Genomic DNA, 16846 nt, shown 5'->3' on the forward strand with positions numbered 1-16846 from the left:
TGTCCCCCCCTCTACCCAGCTGAGTCTCTGTCCAGACGCTCCGGGCCCCCCCTCTGCCCAGCTGAGTCTCTGGCCCCCCCTCTGCCCAGCTGCGTCTCTGTCCCCCCCTCTGCCCAGCTGAGTCTCTGGCCCCCCGTCTGCCCAGCTGAGTCTCTGTCCAGACGGCACAGGAGGCAGCGACTCGGGGCCCGTAGATACTATAGCTTGACCCCTGGTTGGCACTGTGCTAAACACCAGGGACCACGGGTCCAAGAGATGCTCAGACCTCATGTATTTCTGAAATAACTACTCCCACTTTTTTGGAACAGGCAGATTGCAGGACAGCCGGTGTGAGGGTTTATCTGCGTCCAGGACCAGATTAAGGAGAGGGCTCAGACATTAATCAAATAGTCCTCTCCCCTTTCCTCTCTCTCTCTCCACATTATTCAGGTGAGCACTAGAGGGAGAGTTTATCTGAGTTTATTGTATCTAGCTCTGGAGCACATGTGATGGTCCCAAAAGTGCAATTCGTCATTCCAAGGAAGTTCTGAACGACCCGACCACGAAATAATAATCTAAAAATAAATTACATACAAGAAACGACATTTGTCGAAAATGGACACATAAACAAGTGTGGGTAATGTAGATTCACCCACATTAAAATGAGACTGTTTCGTAACTAAAAATAAACTCCTCGGGGTCCCTTTAATGCTCAATTCCAATTTTTTACACAGATCCGATTTATTTTGTTTAGCTGTTCACATGACTTTTTAAATGTAACCTATATTTGACCTATATTTGACTCCCGTGTGAACAGCCCACGGCCCTGAACAGACCCGCATGCACAGAAGAACAATAACAAAGACGTCAGGACATCACGCACAGCACACTGTTTACAGAAGTCATGTTAACCATGGATAACGTTACAACCACAACTGAAGTTAGCCTTTACTACAGGTTGATTTTCAAGTATCTGTGCAGTGGAAGCCGGCGACGGTATGAGCAAATGGTAATCTATGTCTATTTTGCAGTACCGCCAAGGAACCGGCGCAGAATTGTGACGATTGTCGCTTTAGAGCAAGGGGCCAGGCTGCGATTTACTTCCTGAAACATTTTGATCAACGCCATCTTGCCGAATCGACCCCTTTTGACATGCGCAGTTGTGCTTTTCTCAGACCCCGCCGCGTTCACGAAAAGTTTGCACCATGCAATTATTATTTGCATCATTTTTTTATTACTTAACAAAGCTAATGCAGGGACACGCAATACAGCGGGGAGAGCGGTGAACGCGCATTAAAAATCCACATGAACGTGTTAACTTTGTGGACGTGGCCGGGTCAACATATATAATACCACCTCTGAAAGCCACCCAGGTTGGATTTTTAAAAATCAGATTTCATGTGACTTGTGCTGTTCACATGGTCATGAAAAAATCTGACCTGAGTCGCATGTAGGCAAAAAGATCGGATTTGGGTCACATTTCACTGCCGTGTGAACAAAGCCAAAGAGGCAGAGTCTCTCAAGACCTTCAAAGCTCTCCTTAAAACACACCTTTTCAGACTGGCATTTAAAGACTTGTGTTGAATAATATATATTATTTAGCTCTACTTTTTTTAATGACCTTTTTACTGTATTTTAAACATATTTTATGATCTTTCTTTTTTTTTGTACAGCACTTTGGGTTCGAGAAATGCGCGTAATAAATCTGATTTCTTATTATTATTATTTCTTCTTATTATTATTATTACTGTATAGAGACACACACACACCTCCAGTTCTTGGTGTGGGGCGGGGCCTCCTCTAGGCGAATCAGGGCGTAGCGAGCAGCGTTGAGAGACAGACCCCGGATACCGTCACCCCACTCCTTCTCCGCCCTGCCCAGGAAGAGAACGGGGAAAAACCTGAAACTCTTTCTGCTATTTGAAGTTTATTTACACAAAAACAACATATTTGATTTTTTTTCCAGAGAATCCTAGAATACTGCCAGTTAAACCTGGGTGTATCTTACCCTCTGTATTCAATATACTTGTAGATGCAGCCCGCGATCAACATGGCCACCAGGGCGTAGTACCAGGAACAGATGAACATCAGGGAGAGACACAGACTCATCCCCAGGAAGGACAGGGCCCTGAGAGGGACACACACACACGCACGATAGTTACTACACAACCATGCTGCAAAGGAAGTACAGCTGTTTAACCCGAATTACACTAGTGATTTCAGAGGAGTAACAAACTGAATGTCTCATATTGCAAACAATGGAAAGTTCCTCTTCAAGGGCACAGATAACAATGACACTGAATGGTGGTTTATCATGTACCTGCACGGTCAAACCTTCATCCCAGCAAATAGCCTCCATGCAAGGACTTGATTAACATACAGGACTGCAAATCCCCTCACTGCACGCAATACATGACACACGGTTGTGTCCCAGTGTGTGTGTGTGTGTGAGTGAGTAGCTGTACGTGACAGTGTTTGTATCCACTTCCCAAGCTTGAAAGGTCCAACATGGCCTCTGAGGTAATGAGATTTGCGTAGCTGTAGTGTGTTGTTGTTGTTGTTGTGTGGTGTGTTGTGTGGTGTGTGCGTTGGGCGTCAGCGCCAGGCGAGGGCACACCGGGGCACCCAGAGGGCGAGCCAGAACGCCAGCAGGGCCCTGGTAACCGTCGCGGCCCACGGGAGCCCAGCCAAGCTTGTTAGCCAAACACACCATGTCCCCAGCCGGCGCTACCCTGGACCCCACGACATGGCCGTGTGTGTGTCAAATGTGTGTATGTGTGTGTGTGTGTGTGCTGTGAGCAGAAAGCTGGGACCCACCAGTGGTAGTACTTGAAGCGGGGCCTCCAGTTGGGCGTGCGGAGCAACGTCTGGACGGCGCAGGCCAGGTTCACAAACAGGTAGCACATCAGGAAGAACCTGCAAATTAACAACCAGGTAGCACATCAGGAAGAACCTGCAGATTAACAACCAGGTAGCACATCAGGAAAAACCTGCAGATTAACAACCAGGTAGCACATCAGGAAGAACCTGCAGATTAACAACCAGGTAGCACATCAGGAAGAACCTGCATATTAACAACCAGGTAGCACATCAGGAAGAACCTGCAGATTAACAACCAGGTAGCACATCAGGAAGAACCTGCAGATTAACAACCAGGTAGCACATCAGGAAGAACCTGCAGATTAACAACCAGGTAGCACATCAGGAAGAACCTGCAGATTAACAACCAGGTAGCACATCAGGAAGAACCTGCAGGATTAACAACGAGGAGACGGAGGATTACAAGGTGCGAGGGAGAGAGGTGTGAAAGCGAGGTGTGAGAGAGAGAGAGAGAGAGGTGTGAGGGGAGGGGACAGGGATAGAGGGGTAGGGAAGGCAGGGGAGGAGTCACGAGGCGCCGTGCTCACATGGACAGGATGGGCGCCACGGCGTCCAGAGAGGCGATGAGGATGCCGATCTCGCAGATCCCGCCAGTCAGCAGCAACGCCCAGGTGGGCTCCCCGTTCGCCTTCCCGTGACCGAACACCTGGGACACACACACACACCAGAGGGTGAGAAAGCACAAGCATTCGGTGTACAAGCATATGAACGTTGATCCAATCTGACTCACACACACTAGCGGCATGAATGCAGACGCATGCACACACACACACACACACACACACACACACACACACACACACACACACACACACACACACACACACACACACCAGAGGGTGAGAAAGAGTGTGTGTGTGTGTGTGTGTGTGTGTGTGTGTGCATGCGTCTGCATTCATGCCGCTAGTGTGTGTGAGTCAGATTGGATCAACGTTCATATGCTTGTATCATTCTCTGTAACTAAACACACACACACCAGAGGGTGAGAAAGAGTGTGTGTGTGTGTGTGTGTGTATGTGTGTGTGTGTGTGTGTGTGTGCATGCGTCTGCATGGGTGCATGATCAACGTTCATATGCTTGTATCATTCTCTGTAACTAAACAGGCCTGTCTGTCTGTCTGTCTCTGTGTGTGTGTGTGTGTGTGTGTGTGTGTGTGTGTGTGTGTGTGTGGTCCTCTGACCTGTAGGAAAGGCACTATGCCGTCGCGTGCGATGGCTTGCAGCAGACGAGGAGCACCAGTGAGACTCTGAAGCCCCGCCCCACAGCATGAGAAGAAGGAGCCAATCACGATCACCCAGGGGGAGGGCCAAGACAGGGTACCAATCACAAGGTTGCCTTTGACTGAGTCCCCAAACCTAAACAAATAAACAAAAAACAGTGTCCCACTGAGCCACATATAGTGTGAACATTTTTAATTCAACTACTGTGTCCATCCATTTTCCTAAGATCCCAATTTAATGGGAAACAACGGTCAACACACGTCTGCAATTTTATTAAGTTTGTTTGCGGAACGTGAGCTTGAGCAGAGCATTTCCTCCCTGTGAAAGAACTTCCCGCCCACTTACTTGTCTCTGAGCACCACGCCCTCGATGCAGGCCCCAAACAAAACCACGCAGGTGACGTCTGGGTGACAACGTGAAGGAAATGGTACCCTGGTGTTTGTCTATATTAAGGCCCTGAAAAGCATTCTCACATGCTTCCTATGAACTGTTCCGCAGCCTTAATTGAATCTAAAAAACTAAATTGAGCAGCAGTAGCCTGGTCCTCACTCCTGATTGGCTCAAGAAAACACTGGGCTGTGTTAGTACTAGGTCAGAACAAAGGCCTACACCCTATCTAATGGAGCAGTGTACTCCTCTACACATGGCCATAGCACTACATAAACATGAGCATCAACAACACAGTGAGCATTGTTCTGTTGTGTTGCCAGGCAAGGCAGAGGATACAGATGAACGAGGTGGTTGCTATGGCAAGGATGGTTCCGATGGGGATGGAGCTCTGGGCATCTCTCAGGTCGCCCGAGCGGTTGGACCCAGCCATGATTCCTGAAGAGGGGGAGAAACAGCTGATCAGAACCCACACGGGCCACCTGGCGCTGAGCCCCCACACTCATCTCGCTACGGCCGCACCACGATTTCACTGCCTCAGTGGAACTGAACTCTGAACGGCCGTGTTGGCAGAGAACGCCGAGAAGACATTTTAGGAGGTACGGTAGCGGTCCTGATCCATTACCGGTGACGGAGGGGAAGTAGATGCCCACTAGCAGGGTAAAGAAGGTGGTGATGTCGTTGACCACGTAGGGCATGTACATGTCCCGGGAGGAGTCGCCCGCGGCAACGGAGTCCTGGTGCTTCTTCTCCACCAGCATGCCATTGGGACCGTAGTCACTCCACATGTTGTCTGCAGCGGGGGGGGGGGGGGGGGGGGGGCAGAGGGGAGGGCAGATGTGGTGGGGGAAAAAGGAGGGATGGATGGGAGGAGAGAGAGACGAGAAGAGGAGGAGGAGAGGGGGAGGAGAGAGGGAAGGAGAGAGAAGAGAGGGGAGAGGGAAGGAGAGAGGGGAGAGGAGAGAGGGGAGGGGAGGGGAGAGGAGGAGGAGAGAGGGGAGGAGGATAGGGGATGGGAGAGGAGGAGGAGAGGGGAGGAGGAGAGGGGAGGAGAGAGGGAAGAAGAGAGAGGAGAGAAGAGAGGGGAGGGGAGAGGAGAGGGGGGAGGAGGAGAGGAGGAGGAGAGAGGAGGGGAGGAGAGATGAGAAGAGGAGGAGGGGGGAGGAGAGAGGAGCGACCCATATGAAACTCATCACTCTGCACCTGCATCCACTTCCCTGACTCCATAACTATAAAGAATGTGAGGAATGGTGGGAGGTGGAGTTACTGTAGCCGGGGGAGAACTGAGAACAGACGGAGGGTTTCACAACCTCAGAACAGTCCTGGGCCCTGTGGTGGTCAAGCACTATGACTTAGGCAATGGTTTTCTAGCCTCTCGACCTCACAGGAAATGTCTCAGATTGACACACACTCGTCTCAGTCAAGTTCATTTACAGGGCTAATCAATTCTCCATACACCTTTGTGATGTGATTCCCCTCTGTGCTTTAAAGGCAGGGTAAAAGGTCGTAATTTGAGAACGTCCTCTACTTATGTGAAATAAAAATGTGAAGACTTTACATTACACTTTACATTACATTACATTAGTCATTTAGCAGACGCTTTTATCCAAAGCAACTAACAATAGTTGCATTTAAAGTAGGAAAAGCCAATGTACTACTACTTGCCAGAACTCACAAGTGCATCTTCTCTCTAAAACAAGTGACTAAGAGCATAATCTAGTGATGAAGGCAAAGTGCAAGAATGGCAATCTAAAATACCATAGGTGCTAAAGCGGGAAGAGGAGGAGGCTGACGAGGCTGATGATGGGGGGGGGTCTCACCTGAGATGACCCCGCTGGTGAGGCTGGGGATGGGGGGGGGGGTCTCACCTGAGATGACCCCGCTGGTGAGGCTGGGGATGGGGGGGGGGGGTCTCACCTGAGATGACCCCGCTGGTGAGGCTGGGGATGGGGGGGGGGGGTCTCACCTGAGATGACCCCGCTGGTGAGGCTGGGGATGGGGGGGGGGGGTCTCACCTGAGATGACCCCGCTGGTGAGGCTGGGGATGGGGGGGGGTCTCACCTGAGATGACCCTGCTGGTGAGGCCAGGGATGGGGGGGGGGGTCTCACCTGAGATGACCCCGCTGGTGAGGCCAGGGATGGGGGGGGTGGGGGGGGGGTCTCACCTATGATGACCCCGCTGGTGAGGCCAGGGATGGGGGGGGGGGGTCTCACCTGAGATGACCCCGCTGGTGAGGCCGGGGATGGGGGGGGGTCTCACCTGAGATGACCCCGCTGGTGAGGCCGGGGATGGGGGGGGGTCTCACCTGAGATGACCCCGCTGGTGAGGCCGGGGATGGGGGGGGGGGTCTCACCTGAGATGACCCTGCTTGTGAGGCTGGGGACGGGGGAGGGGTCTCACCTGAGATGACCCCGCTGGTGAGGCTGGGGATGGGGGGGGGGTCTCACCTGAGATGACCCCGCTGGTGAGGCCAGGGATGCCCTGGACCTCGGTCACGTTGTTGGCGGTGAAGTACTGGTTGCAGGAAGCGTTGAGCGCCGGCCCGTCACAGAACAGACTCCACAGCTTGGTGGTGACCGTCACGTTGTCCACCTCCTCAGTCTTCACACACCTGTCGAAGTCGTGGTTCTGCAGCGTGCGGTTCCCCAGCAGGCAGACCCTGGGGGGGTCAAAGGTCGACCACGCCGCGGAGGGTTGAAAGAACACGGATACTGTTCAATCTTAGCTAATTCAATCACTAATTCATAGTTCAGCAAATCCACAGATCAAAGTGATTAGTGACCATACTAGTGGCTAGTTCCACTCTCAAGTTTATTCACTTCTAGACTACAATTACTAGTACACTCAGTCTATCTATCTATCTATCTATCTATCTATCTATTCTGCAGTACCTTTCCCACTGATATTGTTCCTTTTCCACTGCTGAAACCCCACATGTCCCACAGGGGGATTATTAAAGTATATCTTATCACATGTCCCCCATGGGGATTATTAAAGTATATTTTATCACATGTCCCCCAGGGGGATTATTAAAGTATATCTTATCACATGTCTCCCAGGGGGATTATTAAAGTATATTTTAAAGTATATTTTATCACATGTCCCCCAGGGGGATTATTAAAGTATATCTTATCACATGTCCCCCAGGGGGATTATTAAAGTATATTTTATCACATGTCCCCCAGGGGGATTATTAAAGTATATTTTATCACATGTCCCCCAGGGGGATTATTAAAGTATATCTTATCACATGTCCCCCAGGGGGATTATTAAAGTATATTTTATCACATGTCCCCCAGGGGGATTATTAAAGTATATTTTATCACATGTCCCCCAGGGGGATTATTAAAGTATATCTTATCACATGTCCCCCATGGGGATTATTAAAGTATATTTTATCACATGTCCCCCAGGGGGATTATTAAAGTATATCTTATCACATGTCTCCCAGGGGGATTATTAAAGTATATTTTATCACATGTCCCCCAGGGGGATTATTAAAGTATATCTTATCACATGTCCCCCAGGGGGATTATTAAAGTATATCTTATCACATGTCCCCCAGGGGGATTATTAAAGTATATATTATCACATGTCCCCCAGGGGGATTATTAAAGTATATCTTATCACATGTCCCCCAGGGGGATTATTAAAGTATATATTATCACATGTCCCCCAGGGGGATTATTAAAGTATATTTTATCATATGTCCCCCAGGGGGATTATTAAAGTATATATTATCACATGTCCCCCAGGGGGATTATTAAAGTATATCTTATCACATGTCCCCCAGGGGGATTATTAAAGTATATCTTATCACATGTCCCCCAGGGGGATTATTAAAGTATATATTATCACATGTCCCCCAGGGGGATTATTAAAGTATATATTATCACATGTCCCCCAGGGGGATTATTAAAGTATATCTTATCACATGTCCCCCAGGGGGATTATTAAAGTATATTTTATCACATGTCCCCCAGGGGGATTATTAAAGTATATTTTATCACATGTCTCCCAGGGGGATTATTAAAGTATATTTTATCACATTTCCCCCAGGGGGATTATTAAAGTACATTTTATCACATTTCTCCCAGTGGGATTATGAAGTATATATTATCACATTTCCCCCAGGGGGATTATTAAACTATATCTTATCTTAACGTCAGGAAATGACTGTCAGGTGGCCTGGATCAGTCTGGAACAAGCAACCTTTTGGTCACTGGCCAGACCCTGTAACCGCTAACAACCTACAAAAAACGACCCAGCAACCCTATCAGACAGGAAGTCACTCAGTCAACCCTATCAGACAGGAAGTCACTCAGTCAACCCTATCAGACAGGAAGTGCACTCACGGGAAGTCAGGTGGCTCGATGGCAGTCTTGATGACCCCGGCGTAGATGGCCAGGATAGAGAGGATCACGCAGGCTAAGAAGACCAGCGCCAGCTTGTTGACGTACTTAACCCCCACAAACACCACCAGGGACATGAGGGCCAGGCAGCAGGTGCCGTAGACGCGCATGTTGTTGAGCAACGCCATCGCCTCATCCTCCTTCTTCTCTGCCACAAAGATGGCGGCCTTAGGCACGATGTAGGTCTGGGGGGGAGGGAGACGGGGCAGCAAGCTTAGGTCAATTGGGTGCTAGATACTCACACACAAGCATGCATGAAGTCTGACCACCCCCCCAGCCCACCACACACACACGCACACAAACAAACACACACCCAGACACGCACGCACACACACACACACACACACACATAATAAACACACACACGACAACTCACCAGAAGGATCTCTATAGTTCCGAGGATGTACATGGAGCCAGCGAAGGTGGTGCCCAGGTAGAAGCACAGTCCCACAGCTCCCCCGAACTCTGGGCCCAGAGACCGGGAAATCATGTAGTAGGACCCGCCGGCTGGGCACACCACAGGGAGGGGTAGAGTCAGTCACTAGTCCTGCCCTGGGGCACATTATGTTACCCCTTAATAGCCTCGTACATCCATCCCTGTACAACCATCCCTGTACATCCATACACGTAGCGAGACTGAGTGTGAGCTAGCAGGATCTGGACTCTCATGGCTAAACTCTCAGGCTTAATTAGGGAACATCGTCTTTATTCCCTGTGTGAATTCAAGGTGAAAAGGTCGCTGGAACACATTTGTATTGAGTTGAGTCTTTGCTAACGAGCAAACTGACTGAACCAACGCACCTGGAACCACCCCATTGGTAGCAATGGCACTCATGGATATGGCTGTCAGCATGGTCTAGGATTAGAGAAAGAGGGGGAGAGAGAGAGAAAGAGAGAAAGAGAAGGAGAGAGAGAGAGAGAGAGAGAGAGAGAGAGAGAGAGAGAGAGAGAGAGAGAGAGAGAGAGAGAGAGAAGGGAAGATTAATGTTAATACATGGGTACACATTACAGCAGGGCAGCCTTTCTGAACCTTAAAGACATGGAATTCATAGAAAACAATGGCTGGGAGTTAATCCTGGATTGAGCCCTTGAATCAGTCTTTAGAGGATTCTAACACAATCAGGGCAGCTCTGTAATGGATATGAGCTCCTACTCTGGGAAATCACTTTGTTTTCCAGAGCGTTTTAACGGTTTTCAAGGATATTTGCCTCCAGCCGGTTACCTAATATGCCTGTGAGTTAGGAGGGGGGAGTGTGTGGGGCGTCCTTGGCTGAGCCCGGGCGGGTACGACCAAAATAAATCATTGTGCCTCGCTTCCTGCCTCTTTTCCAGGCCATGGGCGGAGGAGCTGGAGGAAAGCCAATTAACCGGCCAATTTACCCCCAGAGCTTTCGATGAAACGCTAAGCCACTGTTTTAAAACAGAGGTCTGGATGGGCACAGGAAGTAAGACCAGAAAGGCCTGGTCTGGTGAAAGATTTGGTAGCATGTTTGATGAGTAATGTAAAGACACTACTCAGAATATCTAATTCAACATTCAAATAAATAAGCCATAGCCCCATGGCATAGTGCAATATAGGTCCCTCCACCATGACCACTTCCCTGTAGCCGCCTGCTGCGCTGCGCTGCTCTAACGGCTTGCTAAGAATTTAAGAGGCCATGTCAAGTTTAAGAGGCCATGCCAAGTTTTGCAACAGTTCCTGGATGACAATACACCTCAAAATTGCATGCAAAAATGCATCCAATGTCGTCATCATCTCAGCTCTGTGAATGGAAATTCTATATGCAAAGATTAAATGACGTTGCCCTCTGCTGAACCACACCCAGGTGATATGTGACCAAAAGAGGGGGACTTGAGGACCCAGCCCTCGTGATTCTGTTCCAGTGATGAGGTAACAGACTGGGAGGCAGACCTGGGGGGTTACTCCTCTCTGACTCTACAGGAGGAAGGGCTCCATCACCAGGATACGCTGTTAAGACTTCACTTCCACTGACCAAGCTGTACCTTTACTATACTAATGACTGAGTGGGTTAGGAAATATAGTGTGTGTGTGTGTGTGTGTGTGTGTGAGTGAGAGAGAGAGAGAGAGAGAGAGAGAGAGAGAGAGAGAGAGAGAGAGGGAGAGAGAGAGAGTGGGTGTGTATGTGTATTGGACTCCCAGAGACTTGACAGAGAGAGAGAGACAGAGAGAGAGAGGGGAGAGAGAGAGATAGAGGAGAGAGAGAGAGACAGAGGCGAGAGAGACCGAGAGAGAGAGAGAGAGAGAGAGAGAGACCGAGAGAGGGGAGAGAGAGAGAGAGAGAGAGGGAGGGAGAGAGAGAGAGAGAGAGAGAGAGAGAGAGGATTAGGCACTGAGCTGCCAGGTGCCATCAGAAGCGTGAGATCTCTCCTAAGCCTGTCCACAGCTAAATATAGAGGGATCAGTGGCCGAGACTGACTCTCACTCCCTCGTTTGCTCTCTCACTCTCACTCCCTCATTTGCTCTCTCTCTCACTCTCTCACTCTCACTCCCTCGTTTGCTCTCTCACTCCCTCGTTTGCTCTCTCTCTCTCAGTCCCTCGTTTGCTCTCTCTCTCTCACTCTCACTCCCTCGTTTGCTCTCTCTCTCACTCCTTTGTTTGCTCTCTCACTCTCACTCCTTTGTTTGCTCTCTCTCTCTCACTCCTTCGTTTGCTCTCTCACTCTCACGTTTGTTCTGTCTCACTCCCTCGTTTGCTCTCTCTCTCTCACTCCCTCGTTTGCTCTCTCTCACTCCTTCGTTTGCTCTCTCTCTCTCACTCTCACTCCCTTGTTTGCTCTCTCTCTCTCACTCCTTCGTTTGCTCTCTCACTCTCACGTTTGCTCTCAGTCTCACTCCTTCGTTTGCTCTCTCACTCTCACTCCCTCGTTTGCTCTCTCTCTCACTCTCACTCCCTCGTTTGCTCTCTCTCTCACTCCTTCGTTTGCTCTCTCTCTCTCTCTCTCTCGTTTGCTCTCTCTCACTCTCACTCCCTTGTTTGCTCTCTCTCTCACTCTCTCGTTTGTTCTCTCTCTCTCACTGACTTACTCTCTCTCTCACTCACTCCCTCGTTTGCTCTCTCTCTCTCTCTCTCTCTCACTCCCTCATTTGCTCTCTCTCTCTCTCACTCTCTCGTTTGCTCTCTCTCACTCTCACTCCTGTCAATCTGTCCCTCTTTCTAAGTCGCCCTACATACCCCACAGAACACAATGCTACAAAGTGCAGGGTAGAGTGTGGGATTTTTCTAATTCCCACTTGTGTCTGTTATCTATTTACAGTAGATACTATAAAAGCAGATTAGATTAACCACGGCAGGACCTATAGTCTGGGTGAATGCTGTAACGAGGGCTGGTTTTTAATTGGACCTTTATTTAACCAGATAAAATCAACTGAGAACCAATTCTCATTTTCAATGGTGAAATCCCCAGACCTTTAGTGCTCATCGTTGTGTGAGACATGCAGGAGAGATGAGAGGCAGAGAGGTGACTTTCCCAGAATTGTCTTAAATTGTTTTTAATTTTTATTAAGATTGTATTTGTTCTGTTGTTATTTGTGTATCTGTGTGAACTCGTCAACACTGTAAATGAGGGAAACGAGTAGAAATAAATGTTTATAAACTGGTTTGAAATTAAATTAAATAAATTAATTGAAGCCAGTGAGGAAGCCATCTGGTGTGAGTGGGAGTGTGGAGTTTTACTGTAGTTTTACAGTAGTGTTATACTGTAGTGTTTTACTGAGGAGTTTTACTATAGTTTTACTGTGCAGTTTTACTGTAGTGTTTTACTGTGGAGTTTTACTGTAGTTTTATTGTAGTGTTTTACTGTGGAGTTTTACTGTAGTTTTACTGTAGTGTTTTACTGTAGTGTTTTACTGGGGAGTTTTACTGGGGAGTTTTACTGGGGAGTTTTACTGGGGAGTTTTACTGTAGTTTTACTGTATTGTTTTACTGTGGAGTACTCACACAGGAGCAGCACATGACCACGATGGCGAGGGACTCCACGATGCCGGCGGTGCCCACGATCCAGGTGAGACGCAGGAAGAGGATGACCCCCAGGATGTTCTGCAGGCAGGGCAGGTACACGCCCATGAACGTGCCCATCTGAGGGCTCTGGAGAGAGGGAGAGAGGAGGAGGGAGGAGGAGAGAGGAGGAGGAGGAGAGAGGAGGAGGAGGAGGAGGAGGAGGAGAGAGGAGGAGGAGGAGGAGAGTGGAGGAGGAGGAGGAGGATGAGGAGGATGAGGAGGAGAGCGGGGTGATGGGGGGTGAAGGAGAGACCGGATGCAAAGGCATTGAGACATATAGGCTACATACATACATACAATCCATATATCCATCTACTAGCCAGAACTAAGTGGTCAGAATACTGTCAGAAACCAGGCATGATTCCCTGTGGGCTGAATAAGTCAGGATGCTGAATATCTGGGTCTTTTCCTCTCTCCTTTCTCCACTGGGACAAAATGCAGAAGAAACAAAACGTGTTGAAATGCTTTCATCTAACGGCTTCTAGTTTCAAACCAAAAACACAAGTCTCTTGAAATATCTTGAACAATGCTGACCACTCCAACACACTGGCCTCAGTAGCTCACATCCCACTCAACATGCTACCCCGTTTGTACGAAGCACTGGCCCGAAACCTCGCTCTACTCCGCCACAGATAGGAAATGACATCTAAGGTTTCTCCAGTAAGCGTGTTTTGGGTCAATAGATGTATTCAAAGTGTAATAACAAGTGTAATAACAACAGAGGGCTATCAGCTCATTCAGAACAAGTATTGTTGCCTAACCAAAAGACAGAGATTGACCTCACTGGCGATAAAAAAATGGATGCACATCATCAAAAATAATAATAATAAAGCGATCTGAAAGAACACACAGCAACACGCATTCTAATATAATCTAATCTATCATCTAATATACAGAAGAACCGGTCACTCGCAGGCATCGCCCATCCAGATACATTCCTGCGCCGAAAGAGCAGTTTCGCAACCGCTCTGAAACGAGATGGAAGACCTGATTGGTCCCCTGGAATGTTGTGTGTCAAGTATCCGTCCTCCATTACTCCACAGCGGTAGATGGATACCTTTTTTCTGCCGGCTCTCAATCGAAACACAAAGGACTGTTCCACTGGAGAAAAGGGGGGGGGGGGGGTGTTGGACAGGGATGTCCTCTCTGGCTCTTTTCTTTCTATCTTTCCCTAGCTCACTAGCCAATCAGAGACACCCTTGCAGTCACCATGCAGCGGGTGGGATGGGGCAGTGGGCATGGGACTAGGGCTGTGGTTTATGTGGTATTTTAGAGCTGCTTGGCAAAACAGGGTATTTTTCCTCTACAGATTGCTGTTAGCACGAAGCTGGTTTGAACAACTTGGAAAGAAAGTCCCTCAGGTCTGGAAACCAAGGACAGGGAGGAGGCACAAAGAACAGGGTTGTGTTTAAACACGCTGTAAGACTGAAGCTCTCTGTTCTGGGACAGATACTTCATCCATCCTCATCCTGCTTTTTATTTTTTTGAATGTAACCTTTATTTTAAAAGGTTAAATCTCTTTTTCAAGAGCTCTGGCCAAGATAAAAAGCAGCACACCGTTTGAGAAAAGTTGCACGTAACATATAACAAAACACTACAAAATATAAAAATTAGAAACTTCTAAAAACAGCAATACCATTAAGTCAGCACAATTAACGAAAGTGAATTTACAGGGCATAACATTTACAGTCACCCATTTTGGTGACTGTACACGACTAACACGTTATTTTTATCCTGGCTTTAAAATAATTTAGTGAAACAAGCTCTTTTAGATCTTTTTGCAGCTCATTTCAGGTGGAAGGCGCAGAGCAGAGGAAGGCTTTCCTCCCTAGCTGCCTCTCTCCGGCCCGTCTGGTCAAACCTTTTGTTTCTCAACCCAGGCTTCACTTCCAACTGTTGTGCAACAATGAGATGACCGTCAGAAGAACAATGGCCAGAATGAGTGGTTTACGCGTCATTGTGGCTGAAGGCGTTCTGACTCGTGTGGAGGAGAGGTCTTTGGAGGAGAGTACATGGAAACTGTTAGGTTGACTAAGTGCACAGATGCTGGAGAAAAAAACTGAACATGATGTCCTTCAAAAGATATGAAGTGTTCAAATGTTTGCACTGGTCAAAGACCCTGTTATGCAATGTAAACTCAGCAATTACAAAGGTCCCAAGAAGCAGAGCCACATAAACTAGTACACCATTACCACTATATCTACAAATCTCCTTGTTTCAATCAATTTGAAAACATACAGTGACTGGAAAATCATTGCAATATACACCAGTAGCTGCTTCTCACAAATTGAGAGAAACGTTCCTAATTGCAGACAAATACAATCGTTCTCTGTCATTTGGTTGGGGCTCAGTGCTAGCTTGTATCTACAGCATCACTACAGCCAACATGGAGGTTGGGGCTCAGTGCTAGCTTGTATCTACAGCATCACTACAGCCAACATGGAGGTTGGGGCTCAGTGCTAGCTTGTATCTACAGCATCACTACAGCCAACATGGAGGTTGGGGCTCAGTGCTAGCTTGTATCTACAGCATCACTACAGCCAACATGGAGGTTGGGGCTCAGTGCTAGCTTGTATCTACAGCATCACTACAGCCAACATGGGGGTTGGGGCTCAGTGCTAGCTTGTATCTACAGCATCACTACAGCCAACATGGGGGTTGGGGCTCAGTGCTAGCTTGTATCTACAGCATCACTACAGCCAACATGGAGGTTGGGGCTCAGTGCTAGCTTGTATCTACAGCATCACTACAGCCAACATGGGGGTTGGGGCTCAGTGCTAGCTTGTATCTACAGCATCACTACAGCCAACATGGAGGTTGGAGCTCAGTGCTAGCTTGTATCTACGGTGTCACTACAGCCAACATGGGGGTTGGGGCTCAGTGCTAGCTTGTATCTACAGCATCACTACAGCCAACATGGAGGTTGGAGCTCAGTGCTAGCTTGTATCTACAGCATCACTACAGCCAACATGGAGGTTGGGGCTCAGTGCTAGCTTGTATCTACGGTGTCACAACAGCCAACATGGAGGTTGGAGCTCAGTGCTAGCTTGCATCTACAGTGTCACTACAGCCAACATGGAGGTTGGGAGCTCACCTTGACGGCCTTCTTCTTGGCTCCCTCCTCGTCGTCGGCCTCCTCATGCTCCTGGGCCCCCTGGGTGAGGTTGGTGTAGTTGGCCAGCTTGTTGAGTAAAGACGACACCATGGGATTGCTATCCATCTCTTCCTGTGGACAAAAACAAGAGAAGAAAACATCATAACACTACTGAGCAGGCCAGTCCTGCCGGTCAACTAGAAACAAACGGCTTCATGGCAGAAACGGTTGGAAGGGATTTAAGAACGTTATAACTCAAAGGATGTTGGAATGGCTTTGCTGGATTGAATTCTTTAAGAGAAGCAGAAATAGAATTCAAAGCCCATAATTGGCTATTCCCAGGATACAATATAAGAGATTGCTACCACAGAGGAAAGGCCAGCCAAATGGTTTGGCTTAGTGACTTTATAGGGCCTTGAAATTCATTGAGGCTTGTCCTTAGGACCATGGAGCTAATGATGCCAGAAAAGGGGTGGTCAAACACAACACAGGCCCATTCATCTTTACTCTACATTCATGACTTTAAGTACACCTAACGTCTTAGGTCAAAGGTCATGTGACACAGAAGGTTATGTGATACAGATGTTTGTGTGACAATGATGTTAAACCACAATCATTCCACTATGTAACTAACCCGGTGTGTTTAACGTTGTGTATCTAGAGTTACCTCGAAGAGGGCCATGTTGGTGCCATCGTAGAGGGCTTTGTCATTGTCTGTGTTGTTGATGAAGGGACTGCTTTCCTTTGGGTTGCCGTCGCCTGTGAAAGCAAAATAGCCGTTGGTTTTAGAATGCAGACCTCAGAAGTGAATGAGGGGACACTAGAAAGAGAAATACAACCAAAAATCATCCTGC

General features: G+C 48.3%; 1 protein-coding gene across 7 annotated transcripts in view; it reads right to left on the reverse strand.

The window, feature by feature from the left end:
* The window catches only part of slc12a7b (solute carrier family 12 member 7b), a 50078-nt gene that overhangs the window by 13645 nt on the left and 19587 nt on the right, over positions 1-16846 (reverse strand). For all 7 annotated transcript variants that reach the window (XM_084458169.1, XM_084458168.1, XM_084458172.1 and 4 more), the window contains exons 2-16: positions 16660-16751; positions 15993-16124; positions 12839-12985; positions 9681-9735; positions 9256-9386; positions 8823-9064; positions 6915-7126; positions 5092-5259; positions 4806-4904; positions 4425-4482; positions 4040-4214; positions 3387-3505; positions 2797-2895; positions 1988-2107; positions 1749-1853 (exon numbers count right to left, since the gene is read on the reverse strand). In XM_084458169.1, coding sequence (XP_084314295.1) covers positions 1749-1853; positions 1988-2107; positions 2797-2895; positions 3387-3505; positions 4040-4214; positions 4425-4482; positions 4806-4904; positions 5092-5259; positions 6915-7126; positions 8823-9064; positions 9256-9386; positions 9681-9735; positions 12839-12985; positions 15993-16124; positions 16660-16751 — 1954 coding nt within the window. The remainder of the gene's footprint in view (positions 1-1748; positions 1854-1987; positions 2108-2796; positions 2896-3386; positions 3506-4039; positions 4215-4424; positions 4483-4805; positions 4905-5091; positions 5260-6914; positions 7127-8822; positions 9065-9255; positions 9387-9680; positions 9736-12838; positions 12986-15992; positions 16125-16659; positions 16752-16846) is intronic.

Source organism: Borostomias antarcticus, assembly GCF_949987555.1.
Source record: "Borostomias antarcticus genome assembly, chromosome: 2".
Lineage (NCBI taxonomy): Eukaryota > Metazoa > Chordata > Actinopteri > Stomiiformes > Stomiidae > Borostomias > Borostomias antarcticus.